The following is a 14,929-nucleotide window of genomic DNA, read 5'->3' as shown; positions in this document are numbered from 1 at the left end:
CCCCAGAGGGACCAAGCTCTGCTCTCTCTCCCCCCGTCCCCCCTCCCTGCCCCCAGGAACTGCACTGCTCCATCGCCCTGCGGGACCTGCAGCGGCTCCACATGCTGAGCCCACTGGGGGCTGAGGGCTCCCCCGGCCTGGAACTCAACTATGGCTTGGCTGACAACCCCCAGACCATCTGGTTTGAGCTGCCGCAGGTGGGTGGCCTCTGTGCGCCCTGAGAAGGTGGCAAGCGCCTCACCCAGGCCTGGTGTGCCCGGGAGCCTGGGCCCAGGCCGCTGCCCACTGCTCCGGCGTGGTGGGGCTGGGGGCAGAGGCAGGGGGCTGGCTGGGGAGCCCTGGCCTCACAGGCCTGTGCCCGCGCAGGCCCAGGAGCTGAAGCACACCATCACCTTCCTGCTGGACCGCAACTCTCCTTCCATTTAGTGGCCGGGCTTCACCCAAGAGGACTGGGGGAGGGGCAGAGACGAGGCCCGGAAGCCTCTCTGGCCCAAGTCTCACCCGGACGGTCTCCTTTGGGTGCTGTCAAGCCAGTCTGGCCTGGACTTCACCGCTTGGCTGTTCTGGAACCTGCTGCAGCACAGCCCAGCTGGCCCACGGGGAGGGGCTGCTATAGCGACTTCAACTGGGAAAGAGTCACGAGACTCCCTCTGGGGTGGGCCTGGGTCTGGGCCTGAGCCTGGGGTGGGCGCCGCAGGAACTCGGCTTGGGCGTCCGATGTTGCCCAGTCTGGGGGAGATGCCCACCTGGGCCCTGGCCCGATATGAGCATGAGCGCAGCCCTGGGAGCAGCAGCTGCTGAGGAAATAAAAGTCCCGAGAGAACAGGGCCGTGTGCGTGTGCATGAGAACCACCAGGACTTTATTCCCCTGGTAACTGTCGAAGCCCCGCCTGGCCTTCTGACCAGGGGCCGAGAGGGAGCAGGGCCTGGCGGCTGCCCGTCTTCCCACGCGCTCTGCACCTGGGCCCGGCTGGAGGCTGGCATCGCGAGGGAAGACGGTGGTGGGGGCAGACCCGGGGCCAGCCCGGGCTTCTTCTGAGTAGGCCCCAAGGCCTCGGACTGGTGGGCCTCGCCCCCGGCTTAAAACGTGCTAAGTACAAGAGGCGGAGGGACCTTCCTTCCTTCTGTTCCTCTGGCAGCAGCCACACCACCTGTCACTTTCTGATCTGCGGATCTGGCCCAGAAAACCCAGCCACGAGGGCCGGGGAGGCAGGGAGGCTAGGAGAAAGAGGACCTCAGGCTTCGCAAGCAAAGAGAAAGGTGGGCTGACCTCTGACCTTGATTTGGGAGGTGTCCAGGCCCATTTCCAAAGCAAGGCGTGGCTGGAAGGGGGAAGAGCCTGAGAGCAGACGACGCCCCGGCAGCAGCAGGCCGCCCACCTTCCCCGTTCCTGAGCGAGGCCCGGGCTGGGCCGCGGTGGAGTCCGGGGAGGACACCGGCCCCGTTGGGCAGCTGTCGGTCATCTCTGCGGGCCACACAGGCCGTGCCAGTCAGCTTCACTCTCGCACCGGGCTCGGCCGTGGAACAACTGCTTGATGACGTTCTGGGCCTCTTCCTTCACTGGATTCGGGATGGGGGAGCGTGAGAGCCAGTCTCCCCACTACAGGGCCCCCACAATCACCTCCCGGCCGGTGACGCAGGCACTCACCGCTTCTTCCCGGAGACGGATTCTGGGTCAGCGAGTGTGAGAGGTGGCGGGCGAAGGCTTTAAACAGCTCCTGGGGACAGAGAGTGGAGAGGGGCAGAGAGCACAGAACCTCACCCTGCTCTCTGAGCGACCCACAGCTGTGAGCCAAGAGCGAGGCAGACCCGGGGAGCGGGCAGCGGGGAGCGGGCCTCTGGGCTGGCCTGCTTCCGCCCTGCTTTTTCCTGGGGCTCACGCTCCCTACCCACCCACGCACTGCACCCAAGTGCCCCAGGCTCAGGGGAGAACAGAGCCCAGGCACCTACCCTACCTTGGATGCAAACTTGCCCTCCTTGTAGAAAGGGGTCAGACACTTGACCACGACATTCGCAGCCTCCTTCAGCGAGATGCCAGTTGCCAAGAGCTGGCAGGAGCCTTGGGGGTTCAAGCTGCCCTGATCGCTGGCTGAGATGCTGCCCTTGGTCTCAGCTAAGACGGAGACCTTGGCTGAGGGGCGTGGCCTCTTCTGAGCCTGGCTCTCTGGGTTCTCCTGGGCAGGGCCACAGTGGAGGGTCACTCTTGGGCTCCCTGTTCCTGGCCCCTCCCCTCCTTCTGGAAGACTGGGCCTCAGCACCTCCTGGCTCCCTCTAGCCCAGCCCATCTGCCCTGGGATGTGGCAAGAAGAGATGATTTTCCCAAACCCCTACCCAGAGCAGACACCAGCCTGGTAGACAGGTATCTTCCCCCATGGCCTCGTCCCTCTCAGTACCTGCTGGGGTCTGGGCCGCTTGCCTCTCTGTGCCTCCTTTGTGGGGGTGGGCTGGCCTTCTGGGGGCCTCTGGTCTCTGAGCGGGCAGGCACTGGCCGGAAGGGAGAGCAGGCGTCAGAGCTCCAGATGCCAGCCGCGCCCTCAGCCCAGGTGGCCCAGTGAAGCACATCGTGGGAACAGGCCCCGAGCTTCAGAGGCCCAGTTAGCAGAGGGGATTCTAGAGGATGCCAGGACTGCCCGTGACCTCACCTTGGCCCGTCCTCGGAGCACTCCTCGGTCTGGGGGTGGGCAGCCAAACGTCCCATGGCTCCATCCTCCTCCCCCGTGCACTTCTCTGGGGCCGGCAGGGGTCCCCGCGCCCCGTCACGGGAAGGCCTGGCACCTTCTGCCCCTGGGGCTGAAGTGAGCGGAGGAGAGCGCTCGGTCCTTTGGTAGAAGAAGCGGGCGATGTTCTGGGAGTCCTTGAGGGCCGCTGCGGCCAGGAGCTGCTGCTTCTTGCCGACCCGGGCCTTGGCGGTAGGACTGCCCCGAGAGGGGCCTTTGGCCTCCTTCTCGGGGGAGGGCCCCCCACAATGAGCACCGCTCCCAGGGGCCTCTCCTCTGGGCCCAGCGCCTTCCTCATCCTGGCGGCCACGGGGCCGGCCGGGCGGCTCCTGCCCGCCTCCCTGCACCGGCCGGGGGTCTTGCTCCTTGAGCTGCATCTTCTCCATCAGCTCAGAGGCCGTCTGGAACGTGCAGGAGCCTTTCGGGAAACCAGCTCCCACCCGCTTGGGTTTGAACTGTGAGGAGGAGAGAGGCTTCTGACCACAGGTGCCTCCAGGGCACTCTCTAGAGGGCCCAGGGATGGCTGCGTGGGTGGGGCTCCCGGGAGTGGGGGCGGGAAAAGCTGGGCAGGACAAGGCTTGGGGATCAGGGTGGTGAGACAGGCACTGTGGGGGGCTGCAGAGGCGTAGCTGGCAGAGTACGGAAGCGCGAGGGCCTGCCCTGGGGTGCCCTAGGGCCAGGGCTGTGATGCGAGGAGAGCAAGGACTATACCCTCGCTGAGGGCAAGGGGCCGTGGCGCCTTTCCTGGACCCAGGTTTGGGGTGGACACCAGGACGCCACTCACCGAGTACACCTGGGAGGCCGGCCGGATGTCATACTCGGTGGGCTCTGGGGGCTCGGCCTGGGCGCTGCAGCTCCTGGCACCACCTCCCACGTCGTAGAGCTGCCCATCCTTGGAGGCTTTGTGGATCTCAGCCACCTGGGGCAGGGACAGGTGGGAACGCCGTGGTCGGCACCCCTAGCTCCTGACAGCCCCCAGCCCAGGCTTTCCACGAGTGGGTTCTGCGGCCCATGGCCACAGGCACCTGGGCACTAGACAAGTTCTAGTCCGCACGGGGTTGGCTAGAAATACTTCCAACCAGGAAAGGAGGGAAGTCGGGCTCCCCGGGGAATAAGCGGCCCCCCTGTGTGGCGGGCTGCCTCTCCCACCCAGAGCCCGGAGCACGCCCCGCCCACCCCGCCTGGTGCCCACCTTCTTCAGCACGCTGGCCTTGTACAGGTTGGCCACCTTGGCATTTCGGAATGTCTCGTGTTCCAGCTCCACTGCCTTGGCCTGGAGGTCAGATCTGAGGGTAGGAATGAGGTTAAGGTGTCAGGTAGGCCTGAGGCCCCTCCCTGTTAGATCCTCCCTGGGGACCCTGGAGATGGCTTCAGGAATGGCCTGGCAGGAACGGCCTTGGGCACAGGGATTCCAACCTGGACTGTCTGGCCCCCTGTGGTTTACTGTCCCTCAGCAGCTCCTGGCAGCCCCTCGCTTGTGGCCAAGCCCCTCGTGAGGCTGAGACTCACACCCCCTGGGAGTAAGATGGGTCCCAATTTGGGGAGGGGTGCCCAAATAAGCCAGGGGGGCTGGGGTTCCTGCGGTCTCCAAAGGAGCCCGGGGACCGCTCCTCGGCCCTGACGACACTCACCCGTCAGTGGAACCTGCGGCCTGGTGGTTGCTGCTCAGAGCCTCCTCCAGGAGCCCCAGGCAGTGCTCACGGGCCTGCACAGGGGAGGGAAGCTGGTCAAACAGTCGCAAGTTGGGGGTGATCCTGGGGGGCAGGTGTGACGAGCTGCCCACCTCTTACCTTCACAGTGAGTCTGGGGATCTTCCTACTAGAAGCTTCTTTCAGGGGACAGTCCGCATCTAGGGGGAGCAGAGGTGAGTCCTTCCACTCTACTTTCTGCTCTCTGGCATCCCCAACCCCCCAGCGAGGCATCCTCCGTCCACACCCTGACACCAGCCCAGGGGGCATCTCTGTACTGACCTGGGGGTACAAATTCTTCTATCTTGGGGTCTTTGCCCTGGAAGATGACATGAGGGCCCGTGAGGCGTCCTGCCCCGCAGCAAGACAGCTCCCAGCCCAGCACCAGGGAAGGGGCTGAGAGGGTGTGAGCAGGGGGCCACCTGGACCCCACTGAGCCCCCGTCCCCTTCACCTTGCGCAGGCGCATCTGCTTCTGGTAGAAGAGATTCCATTCCCGCTTGTGGGCCTCGTCTCTGCCCTCATCCCCGCTGCCTTCAGAGCCTTCGCCGTACCTAGGAGACAGGCTGGGCGTGAGCAGTCCTGGGTCTGGGCTTTGCCCTCCTGTCACGTGTCTGGTGGGACAGTGATGTCTCTGATGCCCTGGCAGCTCATGGGCAAACCGAAGTCCTGGCCCCAGCGTGGCCCTCAGGGCTGGGGGGTGGACTACGGCACTGTGTCGCCTCTGGTCTGGCCTTAGCATCAGGGAGGGAATGCCAGACTATTTCCAGTGGGTTGGGGGCCCCTGGCCTCATGGCCCCTCACCTGCTAAAGCCCCCATAACCCCTGCGGCCTCCCTCATACAGCTCAGGGTCAAAGCCGTTCCCCTGGGAGGGCCCAATGGCGGTCTTGCTCCAGCTGCTGCTTTGCTCCAAAGCGTCCAGCTGCTTCCGCACAGCTGCAGGGTTCTGGCAGTGGTCACAGCCTTTGGTGCAGGCGGGGGACGCATCCCCGAAGTACTTGGCAATGGCAGCGTGGCGGCACCTGGAGCAGGCAGCACAGCACAGACAAGGGGTGAGGGACCCACGCCGGCCAGCGTTCGTTCACCCGATCCCGAAACTCTGGTTGAGCACAGCTACGTGTCTGGCACTGTGGGGGGCACCTCACGCGAGCCTCCCAAGGCATCGCTGGGGCGCCCACTGTACAGATGAGGACGGCGAGCGGAAAGAGCTTTCTCAAAGTCACGGAGCACACGCCTCCAGAGGAGCCAGGGCACGAACCCCACTCTGTCCTGCTTCTCTGTGGAGCGCTCCTCCGGGCCCCAGCCCCCTCTCCATCCTCCGGCAGTGGGGCACCCTGGAAGGAGCACGGGCTCTGCTGCGGAGGCTGTGTCCTTGGGGAAAGCATCTGACCTCCTGAAGCCCACGCGCTCTTGCCTACAAGCCGGTGCAAGAGGAGCACTGGCCCCTTGGGCGGCATAAGGGCCAGGATGGCGCTCTGAAGCGCGCTGCACAGCGCCCGGCACACACTCTTCACTCTTCTCTGACGGGGAGGGAGGGAGAGAACGGCAGCAAGTGGCCCTACCCCACCTCAGCACTCTGCTCTACTTCTGTCTCCTGGTGACCTCTTCCTTGTTGCCCCCAACAAGCCTGTGTGTGCCCAGCCCAGTGTACACAGCCCGGGACCGGGGGGGACTGCCTGAGAGCAGGAACTGGGCAGCTCAGGGCCGGCACCGTAGAGCCGCCACTGGTGAGGGCAGCGAGGAGGCGCAGCCGTGGCCGGAGTCTTCCTCGTCGTGCCTTCCAGGCTGGAAGAATGAACCCCCCCAGGCTGGGGGCACAGTCGGTCACTGGGGCAGATGCAGGGGCCCGGGGGGCCACAGTTCTATCAGGGCTGTTACAAACAGCCACTCCTGCAGCAGGAATGGGGCCCGGGGTGGGGGAGCCCGAGAGGAGATGCCAGAGCAGAGGTAGGGCCGTCTAGTCACCACATCCCAAAGACAAGAAGAGCGGGCGTCACTGCTCTAACCAGAACACCTCTCGACGTGAGCACTGCCTGGGGCTGCAAGAAACACCCTGAGGAGCCAAGACCCCGAGGGGCAGGCTCCAGGAATGACAACAGATTGCGACACAGCCCCCAGGAAGCGCGCGCTGGCTGCCTTGTTTAGCTGAGGAGAGAACGGCTGGAGCCGGCAAGGAGGGCATGGAGGCCACCAGAGGGCGCTATTCCCGCCGCACCCAAAACCGATGTGTAACTCATTCCATGGCTCAAGCCCGTGCGACTGCACAGTGGCTGACTGTCCGGCCTCTGGGAGGCTCTGGCATCCAAGTGGTGTGGCCACAAGGCTGGCTTCCTTCCCCCCACCCTCCCCCAAGCCCCGACTCACTGGCGTTTTGTGCTCACACTCAAAGGGCTCCATTGACAGCTCGCAGATGCGGGCTGGGGTCGGCTCCTGTCCTGCTCCGGGCACAGCCTGGTCTGCTGGGGTGGCACGACCAGTCAAATGTCAAACCAGCCAGCCCCTGGGCTCTGGAGCCCGTCCCTGACAGTCGGGCCGGGAGTGTGGAGACAGCCCCAGCCGACACTCTGGCAAGAACAAGATCAGCAGTGTCCTCTCTCCTCCTCCCGGGGCCGCCCCCGAGGAACAGGCTAAGGCCAGGCCACTCCCAAGTCACTCGGGACTCCCAAGTTCTTCCCCAAGATGCCTCCCCAGAGGGCTGACTGCTTGGGTGGTCCAGCAGCTCCCCCACTGTTTACTTTCTTTCCCAGGAGAAAACAGAGAGGAACCTGCCAGGGAGTCGCCTGAGGGACAGGTTGGGGGTTGGGGGACATGGGCCCAAAGGCCCTCCTGAGCGCGGGGCAGGAGGCAAAGAACTGGGAGAGGTGCAGGCCCCCTCCCTCGCTCCCTCCCGCCCGACTCCACGCTGCTAAGGTGGAACCTCCCAGGGGGTCATCTTTGCCAGGGAATGTGAGAGCCGACCTCCTCTTTCATCAGCTCACAGCCCAGGCCCAGCCCACACCCGCCAGGGGGGAGGAGAGGAAGAGGAGGAGGAACAGAGGAGGGCCGTGCAGACCTTCGGGGCAGGGAGTAGGCACAGGAGTCTGCAGCCGCAGGCCCAGTTCCCAGCAGGGATTCCCTCGCCTGCGGGGCAGCGGTGGCACTGGCTCCCTACTTCAGCGGCCGCCCCGTGTAATGTGACACTTGAATCTCCAGGACGACCAACAACAAAAAAGCTAAGGCCGAGACAGCAGCTGGCTGTCAGCAGCCAGGAGCTCCCGCTGCGCTGAGCAGAGGCACCCAGGGAGCAGCCGCGGGTCAGGAAAGAGGCGTCCGCAAAGGAAGGAAGAGGTGTGAGCCCAGCTGGAGGGGAGGCCGGAGGAGAGGCACGCGGAGGCTGCTGGGCTCCCCAGCACCTGCGGTTGCCCCCCAACCCCAGAACCTGAGCTCCCAGGTGAGTGGCTCCGCTCACAGATGAGGCGGGGACGAAGGAAAAGGAGCCACCAGGGTCCCCTGTCTCAAGGGTGGAGGGCCACAATCTACCACGAGCACGGAGAGAAGGGTCCTGGGGGACATGCTTGGTCGTAGTCTCTGGAGAGCCTCCCTTTCAAACTCAGGCTCTCCCTTCTCTTGCTGGGACCCCACACGGGGCACAGGCCGAGGCTGCAGCCCTCTGCTGGCTTGCTGAGCAGGCAGAGGGGCCTGGAGTGCCTGCTTACTCGGCAAGTTAGTTTAAGCTTTTCCTATTCAGGGGGCTTAAACGAGGGATTTGGCTGGCCTGGCCTAGGGGAGAACCATCGCCTGCCCACTGAGCCTCCCTTTTTCTGGGGATCAAGTCCCTGCTTTCTCCCAGGCAAGGAGGCTCAGGGCAGGGGCTGCCCGGCCACCTCGCACCTCCCAGGATGCGAACCTGTGGCAGCTCTGCCCACTGTGTTCTGGACAAGAGCAGCAGCTGCCACCTCTTATGCGGGGCTTGGTGTTCTCAGCTCGGAGCTAGGCCCAGGTGCTCCTTCCTGGGCCCATAGAGATCCCCAGGAACCCCCAAATCTCCCTGAATGCCACGCCAGAAGCATGAGGGCCCTAAACCCAGGGTGGGGTGGGAAGGCGACAATGGTGGAAGTGAGGCTTGGGAAGGGACTGCCCCGCCCCATACTTGGCCCTCTGCCGCCATCAGAATGCTGGTGGTTCTCGGGCGGCACTGAGATCAGCTCTCTTGGGCAGGGCCCCGAGAGTCGAGGCTGGCTGCCCACCCCTCCTGCCTCCCTGTCCTCACGCCAGCGTTACCGTCCCCTTCCCCAGCCCCCCAGATGTTTTCCCCAAAGCGAACAAGCTAGTATCTACTTAGAAAAACAGCCACCCAGGTTAAAGTGGAAACCAGGGATCAGTCGACGTGTTCTTGGCTCGGCAGAGGCTGTGGGATTTGGCCTGGGTTGGTGGCTGGGGAGACTAAAAGCCCGGCAGCGATGAGCAGTGATGGCACAGAGAGGGGACAGACGCCGGGTGAGGGAGGGAGGCAGTGATGAGCCCATGGCTGCCCCCGCTGGCTCTTATCTGTAAGACGGCCCAGGCCGGCACGCAGGGATCAGAGTCGCTAGATCCAGAGGACACAGGTGGATGGGGGCCCCCAAACACAATCCCTGTGCGGGGACAGGAGGGTGATGCCCAGCCTCTGGGGCTGCAGGAGGAATCAGCAGCAGCAGGAAGTGCCTCCTCCTGTCCTGGAAAAGCTACGTGGCTGGGGAAGCCTGGGCTGCTGAGGGTTCAAGTGTCATTGGACCCCACTGGAAGGCGGGGCCAAGGCAGAAAGCGCAGCGCACAGTGGGCATCTCTGCCTCGCTGGTTAGGCCACCGGACCCCGCAAGACTCCCCCAACCTTCAGTTATGCCTCATTCTAGTTCTTTCTCGAACAAGACGTTGCCCAGGGGGCAGGGGTGGCTGAAACCCACCTTGACAAAATAACAGGGCAGGGCAAGAAGCCCTTGGGCCCTGAGCCATCAAAACACCCTTATCAGACAGCACACATCCGCTGCCTGAGCTCTCCCCATGCAGCTGCGTCTGGAGTTGGAGTGTCAGTTCTGCAAAGAGGAAACAGGGACACTTCAGTACCAAGTGGCAGTTGTCCGGCCTGCAGGAGGCCTGCCTGCTCTGTTGCAAGGTTCTCCGTGCCAGGAGATGCCACACAAAGGCATGTTTTCTAGTCCCTCCAGCTCTGCCAGCCTTCCCTTCAGCCTGGCTCACCTTCCCCCGCCACTGGCTGCCACTCCAGCCGGGGAGCACCCTCCGAAGGTGCCGAGAAGGGCCAGGCAGGCAGCCGGGCCAGGGGAAGCCACCACTTGCTCTGGCTGCTTCTAACCGAGGCGCTACCGAGCGTGGGGTTGGGGGAGATCCTCATTCACAGGCAGAAAGTACAGTTTGGGAAGGAGTGTGGTGGAGCCGAGATAGAAAGACTGGGAAAATATAGAGAATTACCAGTAGCCCCACTGGGCTTCCCTGCCCTCCGCTCTCCAAACCTGGGAAGGGTAAGAGGACAAGAGGCAGCCAGCCCCAGGACGCCCACCCTCCCTGGGCCACAGCTGGGAACACTCAGGGCTCCCTACAACGCAACAGCTGGGGCACAGGCCTCACGGTCACCTGACGACGGCTGGTTATATCGGGCACCAGGCGTCAGGCACCCCTTGGCCTCGCTTTAAATAGCGTGCTGGAAAGCCCGCCTGGGACCTGCTGGAATGTGCCTCCGCCCTCTTAGGAGAACAGGCCCCTCCAGCCCTCCACGGCCCCCACTAAGGCTCCTCTGCTCAAGGCCAAGCTGGAAATGATAAAACAGCAACTGAAAAGCAAAGGGGGCTTCAGCCTTTGGGGCAGAACAGCCGTGTCCAGCAGCCCCACTCCTGCAGACAGGATGCAGTGAGCAGCCCTGGGGCCAATCCAAGTCCCCAGAGGCCCTGGGTGTCCACATCCGTGGCCCGTTGGCGTGGACCGACACTCTTCCCAGAGTGGGGCCCAGGTCCCCTGGGCGTGAGTCTGCAGCTTTCTGACTTCCTAACCCCTGGAGGACAGCTGACTTTAAAGGCGAAGCTTCGGATCAACAGGCCCCGCCTTTCCGGCACAGCAGTTCAGCCCGGCCCCACCTTCCCCCTCCCTGCTCTGGAGATCACGCCCCGACTGACCAGGGTCTCCACGCAACCTCTCACTCACAAGCGGAGGCGCCCCCTCTGCAATCCCTCCCGGGTCTTTGGGCGTGGGGGGCACAGGTGAAAAAGCCCCCCGCCCACCCGCTCGCCTCCGCCTCTGTGAAGGAGTGTCTCTGATGGCTACATTAGGCAGTGCAGGCCCTGGGCCAATCAGGCTGAAAAAGCCAGGCCAAGTAGCCGAAGAGGGGAGGGGAAAGCAGCCCAGCTCCTGAGACCCGGGCAAGCTCCCCCTGGGCTTTGGTCGGCCCACCGGTCCCTCCTCCAGGAATGGGACCAGCGGGCGGGCTCCCGTCCTCCTGGAAACCCGGAGAGCGAGATGCCCGGAGGCGCCAGACCAAGGGAGGGGACCACCTTCCTGTGCACACCTGCTCCACTGGTCAGTGGGAGGAGGTCTGTTCAGTGTGACCTGAGGAGAGGGGTCTCATGCTCGGGAAGGAGTTCATGAGCCTGAGACAGAAAGACTCGCAAGATCTGGCCCTTTGGTGACAAGTCACAGGAGGTTCTCAAAGAGCAAGTGTGGCCTGGTGAGTGATGAAAGCTGTGTTCCAGACTCCCGAGTGTGGGGTGGGGCTGATCACGCAGAGCCCTGGTCCCCGTGCTGAGCCCATCGCACGGGCCAGGCCCTCTGTGGGCTGCTCCTGGGCTGGCTTATCTTGCCCGTCAAAGAGCAGGCTGCCCGAGACAGGTGCCCACAGAGGGATGGCGGGGGCAGCGCTGCCAGGCCCCACTCCCGCAGTGTGACCGCGAAGTCTCTTCCTCTCTCCAGTCTCAGTGTCCCCATATGCAGAAGAAAGGAGGCAGGAGTGGATGACCCATGGCATTCTAGAATTCTATGCCTCCTAGTACACTGGAAAACTGGGATCCTGATCTCGTTTGTAGCAACGTGCGGACCCTGGGGTGGGGCGTGGGAGAAGCTGGGAGGCCCTAATTCCAGGAGCCTCCCCCTTTGACAAGAGACATCACCTGCCTGCTACCCTCCATCATCACTTAAAACATAGCCCCCCCATCTCCAGCCGGCCCCCCACCACTCTCCTTCACCTCACACACCACAAACATCCCGGGCATGAAGGACACAGACGAAACTCCCCAAAGGTGTTGAAGGAAGGTCACTGACAGCGTGTGGGGGGTGTGACCACCCCCAAAGGCCGCCTGGCCTCTGCCGCGCTGGCCGGACCCCGCCCAGAGGGGAAGCACATGGGCTGGGCACTCCTAGAGGCCGGCCCTGTGCGCAACCCTCCCGACAGCCTCGAGAGACGGCACCTCATCTTCACGGAAAACGAGGAAAGGAACAGACTCAGAGAGACAGAGCCACTCCATGTCACAAAGGCAGGAAGAAGGCCGGCAGTATTCAAACCCAGGATGATTCGAATGCTATTCTGTGGGGGGGGCCACCTGACCAGATGAGGGCAGTTATCCTGTGGGGAAGGAGATGCAGGAGGAACCTGTGCCGGCCGTCCAGGCCCTGGAGGACCGTGAGGTGGAAGGGGGTGGAACTGGCCTGAGTGACCACAGGTGGGACTGACGAGGTCACCAGGAGGTCCCATCTTCTAACGATCAGAGCTGCCCAAGAAGGAATGGGCGGGGCGGGGCCACAGGGGGGCTCCCCACTCGAGCAAAGGCCGAATGCCAGAGGGAGGGCAGGGAGCCAAGTGCGGCGCAGAGGACTCGAGCGGATGACCTTCAAGGCGGCTCTAAGGACGCTACGCTGTGGTAGCAGCGCCAGGAGTGACCGGCCTCACAGACCGCAACCACCTGGGGGAGAACGTGCCTGGCTGAGGGACGAGGCAGCAGTAATGAGAGCTTACAGTCTGGCTCAGGCCCCTGGCCGCCTGCAGCCCTGCCCTGGCTAAGAGCTGCCTCGGGGAACAGGCTGATTCTGGGTTGGCACAGGCTGTCCCTGATCCCTCTCTGAAGAGGTGCTGGCTCCCTCGTGCCCACTGGGGAGGCGGAAGGGGAAAGAAGGTCTGTGGCATAATGTGTCCCGACTCACTGACTCGGCCTGGATCTTCACCTTCGGCCCCTTGGGCACAACAGACAGGAGGAGGCTCTCGGTCCTGGGGCCTGGAGGCTGTTGCCCCTCACCTGGGGCCGTGGGGCAGGGGGTGTTGGGGGGAGGGGGGAGCAGAGGGGACTCTCTTGGTCAGCCAGAGAGGCAGGTCCAAGCCAGCAAGAGAAGGAGGCTAAACCCCCCCGGGACTTCTGGTCCCATCCTGAGAGAGGACCCCTTGGGGAAAACTAGAAGGACACAGTGTCACCTCCACCTTCTCACAGGAAGACACCGTATGAGTAAAGAAATGGGGCTGGTGGGAGAGGTGGGGGGCCCCAGGGGGGCTCAGACCACTGCCCCCAGTCAGCTCTCAACTACGGCCGACCCTGACCAGAAGCCCCCATGAGCCTGCTCTCGGAAGAAGCCAACCCTTCTGTCCCCACATACGATGAAAAGCAAGAGTGCCAGGCTGGCATTCTGGAGCCCCGTCTCCCCACCAGGGAGGCATCAGGGGAGCCATGCCCGTCCGAGGCACCCTGGCAACACCTAGGAGTGGTGTCTAAGACAAAGGAGCGTGCAGTCCCTTCACGGTCAGCAACCGCGGCTGACCTTGGCCGGCTGGCAGACCCCTCCTGCGGCAGGGCCTCAGGCTCACTGTCATCCCCAGCTTCCCTCGCCTGGGCAGTGCCAGCTAGGTGGGGGCTGAGGGCCACAGCGGAGCGCTGAGCAAGGGGCCCTGCCAGCTCCCTGCCTCCCTCGTGAGCTGTGAGCCACCAGGCCTGTGAGGGGTGAGACCTGACAAACTCGTTCTGCGGGCTGGGGTGGGTGAGAGGGCAGATTCTCTGGAGGCAGCTCCGTGGGGACACCAGGTCCTCTCCCTGCTCTGCAGCTCAGGAGGAAGCCCGGCAGGGACACGACACAGCATGGCAGCCTCCAACCTTGCGCTGGAGATGCGCTCCATAGGGGAGAGGCTGCTGCACAAGCTGCAGAGGCTGCCCCAGGCCGAGCCCGTGGAGATCGTGGCCTTCTCGGTCCTTGTCATTTTCACAGGTAAGCTGGCGCTCCCAGAGTCTCCTCAGCGCCCACGGCTCTTCCTGGCATCCAGGAGAGACGAGACCATGTACCAACCACGGGGCTGGCAGCAGTGGCTGGGTGGTCCCCCAGACAGAGGAGGAGAAGCAGATGTCCCCTGGGGGGAGCCAGGGGGTCCCCCCTAATCCTGACATGCTGCTCTAGGAAACAGCAGCGCTGGGCACCAGGGCCCAGAGGTGCCTCCGGCACCCCAACCCACAGATGGAGGGAGCAAAGCTCTGGGGGCCGGCATGGGGACAGTCACACCTCTTCCCAGACTCTCGGGTATTTCTGACCACTAAGCCAGGGCTTCGGTGAAGGTCCTCTAGGCCCCCAGAGGGGCCTCTTTGGAAGTGTGGTGGGCGTCCTTTTCCTCCTCGCCTCTGAGCTCCCAGAGCGCTCTGCTCTCTCCAACCCCCCAGCCATCGTGCTGCTGCTGCTGCTGACGGCCGTCGGCTACTGCTGCTGCCCTAAGCGGGGAGGCAGGAGGGCCGCAGTGGGACCCACCACCCCACCGTGAGGGCCAGGGCGACGGCCGACGAGGAGCCGGAGAGGAGACCGCCAAAGCCATGACCCAGGGAGTCAGCCTGGCCCTGCAGCCCTCACCCCTCAAGACAAAGATCCACCGCCCCGGCCCTGGCCTAGCCCAGGAACCCAGACACTGACTGAGAGCTGGGGCCTCATCAAGGAAATACGGGCTGTTCGGGCCACAAAACTCTCACCTGACAGTGAACACAGGGGGCCGAGGAGTCGTCGACTGTTTCTAAGACAGAAAACCACCGGGGGTTCTGCGCCTACCTGCGCTTTCCAACAAAACACAGAAGTGGGGTCCCCACACCTGGAGAACAGCCCGCACGTGTGGGGAGCTGGCCTCAAGGCTCCCACGCCAAAGAGGAGCAGGCCAATCGGAGAGGGGCTTTGCACAGTAGCTCCTAAGTCCCGAGCTCCCCCCAGAGCACGGACATGTCTGTGTTCCATTCCAGTATTTGCCTGTTTCTTTCCCAGTAAAAGCTTTCTGGTTATGTGTTTCTGTGGTGCCAGACTCCCTGGGCTGGGTTATGTGCATCAGGTGGGCAGCATGCCAGAATTCCAGGGACACGGCCAGTGACCGTCCCTTCCAGGCCTCTGCTCTCCCTGTGCTCTCGGAAGCTGGAAAAACACGCAGGCAGGAATGCCACGCGAGAGGGAAGGCTGCGGAACCGGGGGAGGGCTGCGGCGCCTTTCCTGCCCAGCACCAGCTGCTAACAAGCTCCGCCCTCCCAGACGCCTGCTTGGCAGTGGTGGAGGCTGCGTCTGCCC

General features: G+C 63.8%; 3 protein-coding genes across 6 annotated transcripts in view; 2 read left to right on the top strand and 1 right to left on the bottom strand.

Moving 5' to 3' along the window:
- The window catches only part of MYO15B (myosin XVB), a 33,018-nt gene extending 32,195 nt beyond the window's left edge, over positions 1–823 (top strand). The window contains 2 exon segments of the mRNA XM_057535197.1: positions 57–197; positions 367–823. Of these exon segments, the coding sequence (XP_057391180.1) occupies positions 57–197; positions 367–426 (201 nt within the window). The 3' untranslated portion in view covers positions 427–823.
- RECQL5 (RecQ like helicase 5) overlaps positions 816–14,929 on the bottom strand; it is a 37,401-nt gene continuing 23,287 nt past the window's right edge. The window contains exons 9-20 of one of the 3 annotated variants that reach the window (XM_007185694.2): positions 5,209–5,427; positions 4,859–4,958; positions 4,688–4,724; positions 4,508–4,566; positions 4,349–4,422; positions 3,910–4,003; positions 3,502–3,636; positions 2,643–3,172; positions 2,394–2,484; positions 1,956–2,174; positions 1,649–1,718; positions 816–1,560 (exon numbers count right to left, since the gene is read on the bottom strand). In XM_007185694.2, the coding sequence (XP_007185756.2) occupies positions 1,460–1,560; positions 1,649–1,718; positions 1,956–2,174; positions 2,394–2,484; positions 2,643–3,172; positions 3,502–3,636; positions 3,910–4,003; positions 4,349–4,422; positions 4,508–4,566; positions 4,688–4,724; positions 4,859–4,958; positions 5,209–5,427 (1,729 nt within the window). In that variant the 3' untranslated portion in view covers positions 816–1,459. Of the gene's footprint in view, positions 1,561–1,648; positions 1,719–1,955; positions 2,175–2,393; positions 2,485–2,642; positions 3,173–3,501; positions 3,637–3,909; positions 4,004–4,348; positions 4,423–4,507; positions 4,567–4,687; positions 4,725–4,858; positions 4,959–5,208; positions 5,428–9,327; positions 9,457–14,929 lie in introns of those variants that run through there. The other 2 variants (XM_057536367.1, XR_009006347.1) reach the window with 2 other exon arrangements.
- Positions 7,474–14,658, top strand: SMIM5 (small integral membrane protein 5). Of its 2 annotated transcripts, none has more exons than XM_007185691.3 (3): positions 7,474–7,835; positions 13,449–13,609; positions 14,053–14,658. In XM_007185691.3, the coding sequence occupies exons 2-3, from the start codon at positions 13,483–13,485 to the stop codon at positions 14,148–14,150; spliced, it is 225 nt and encodes a 74-aa protein (XP_007185753.1). In that variant the 5' UTR covers positions 7,474–7,835; positions 13,449–13,482; the 3' UTR covers positions 14,151–14,658. The 2 variants fall into 2 exon arrangements, with proteins under 2 accessions (XP_007185753.1, XP_007185754.1); XM_007185692.2 differs by lacking the exon at positions 7,474–7,835 and adding an exon at positions 11,020–11,096.

Source organism: Balaenoptera acutorostrata, chromosome 20 (assembly GCF_949987535.1).
Source record: "Balaenoptera acutorostrata chromosome 20, mBalAcu1.1, whole genome shotgun sequence".
NCBI classification, from domain to species: Eukaryota; Metazoa; Chordata; class Mammalia; order Artiodactyla; family Balaenopteridae; genus Balaenoptera; species Balaenoptera acutorostrata.
This window is presented reverse-complemented; position numbering and strand designations above follow the sequence as displayed.

Excerpts from the sequence above, each read along its gene's own strand:
- SMIM5 (XM_007185691.3), top strand. The coding sequence starts at position 13,483 with ATGGCAGCCTCCAACCTTGCGCTGGAGATGCGCTCCATAGGGGAGAGG. Across the intron at positions 13,610-14,052 it reads GGTCCTTGTCATTTTCACAG|CCATCGTGCTGCTGCTGCTG; the intron begins GTAAGCTGGCGC and ends CCAACCCCCCAG.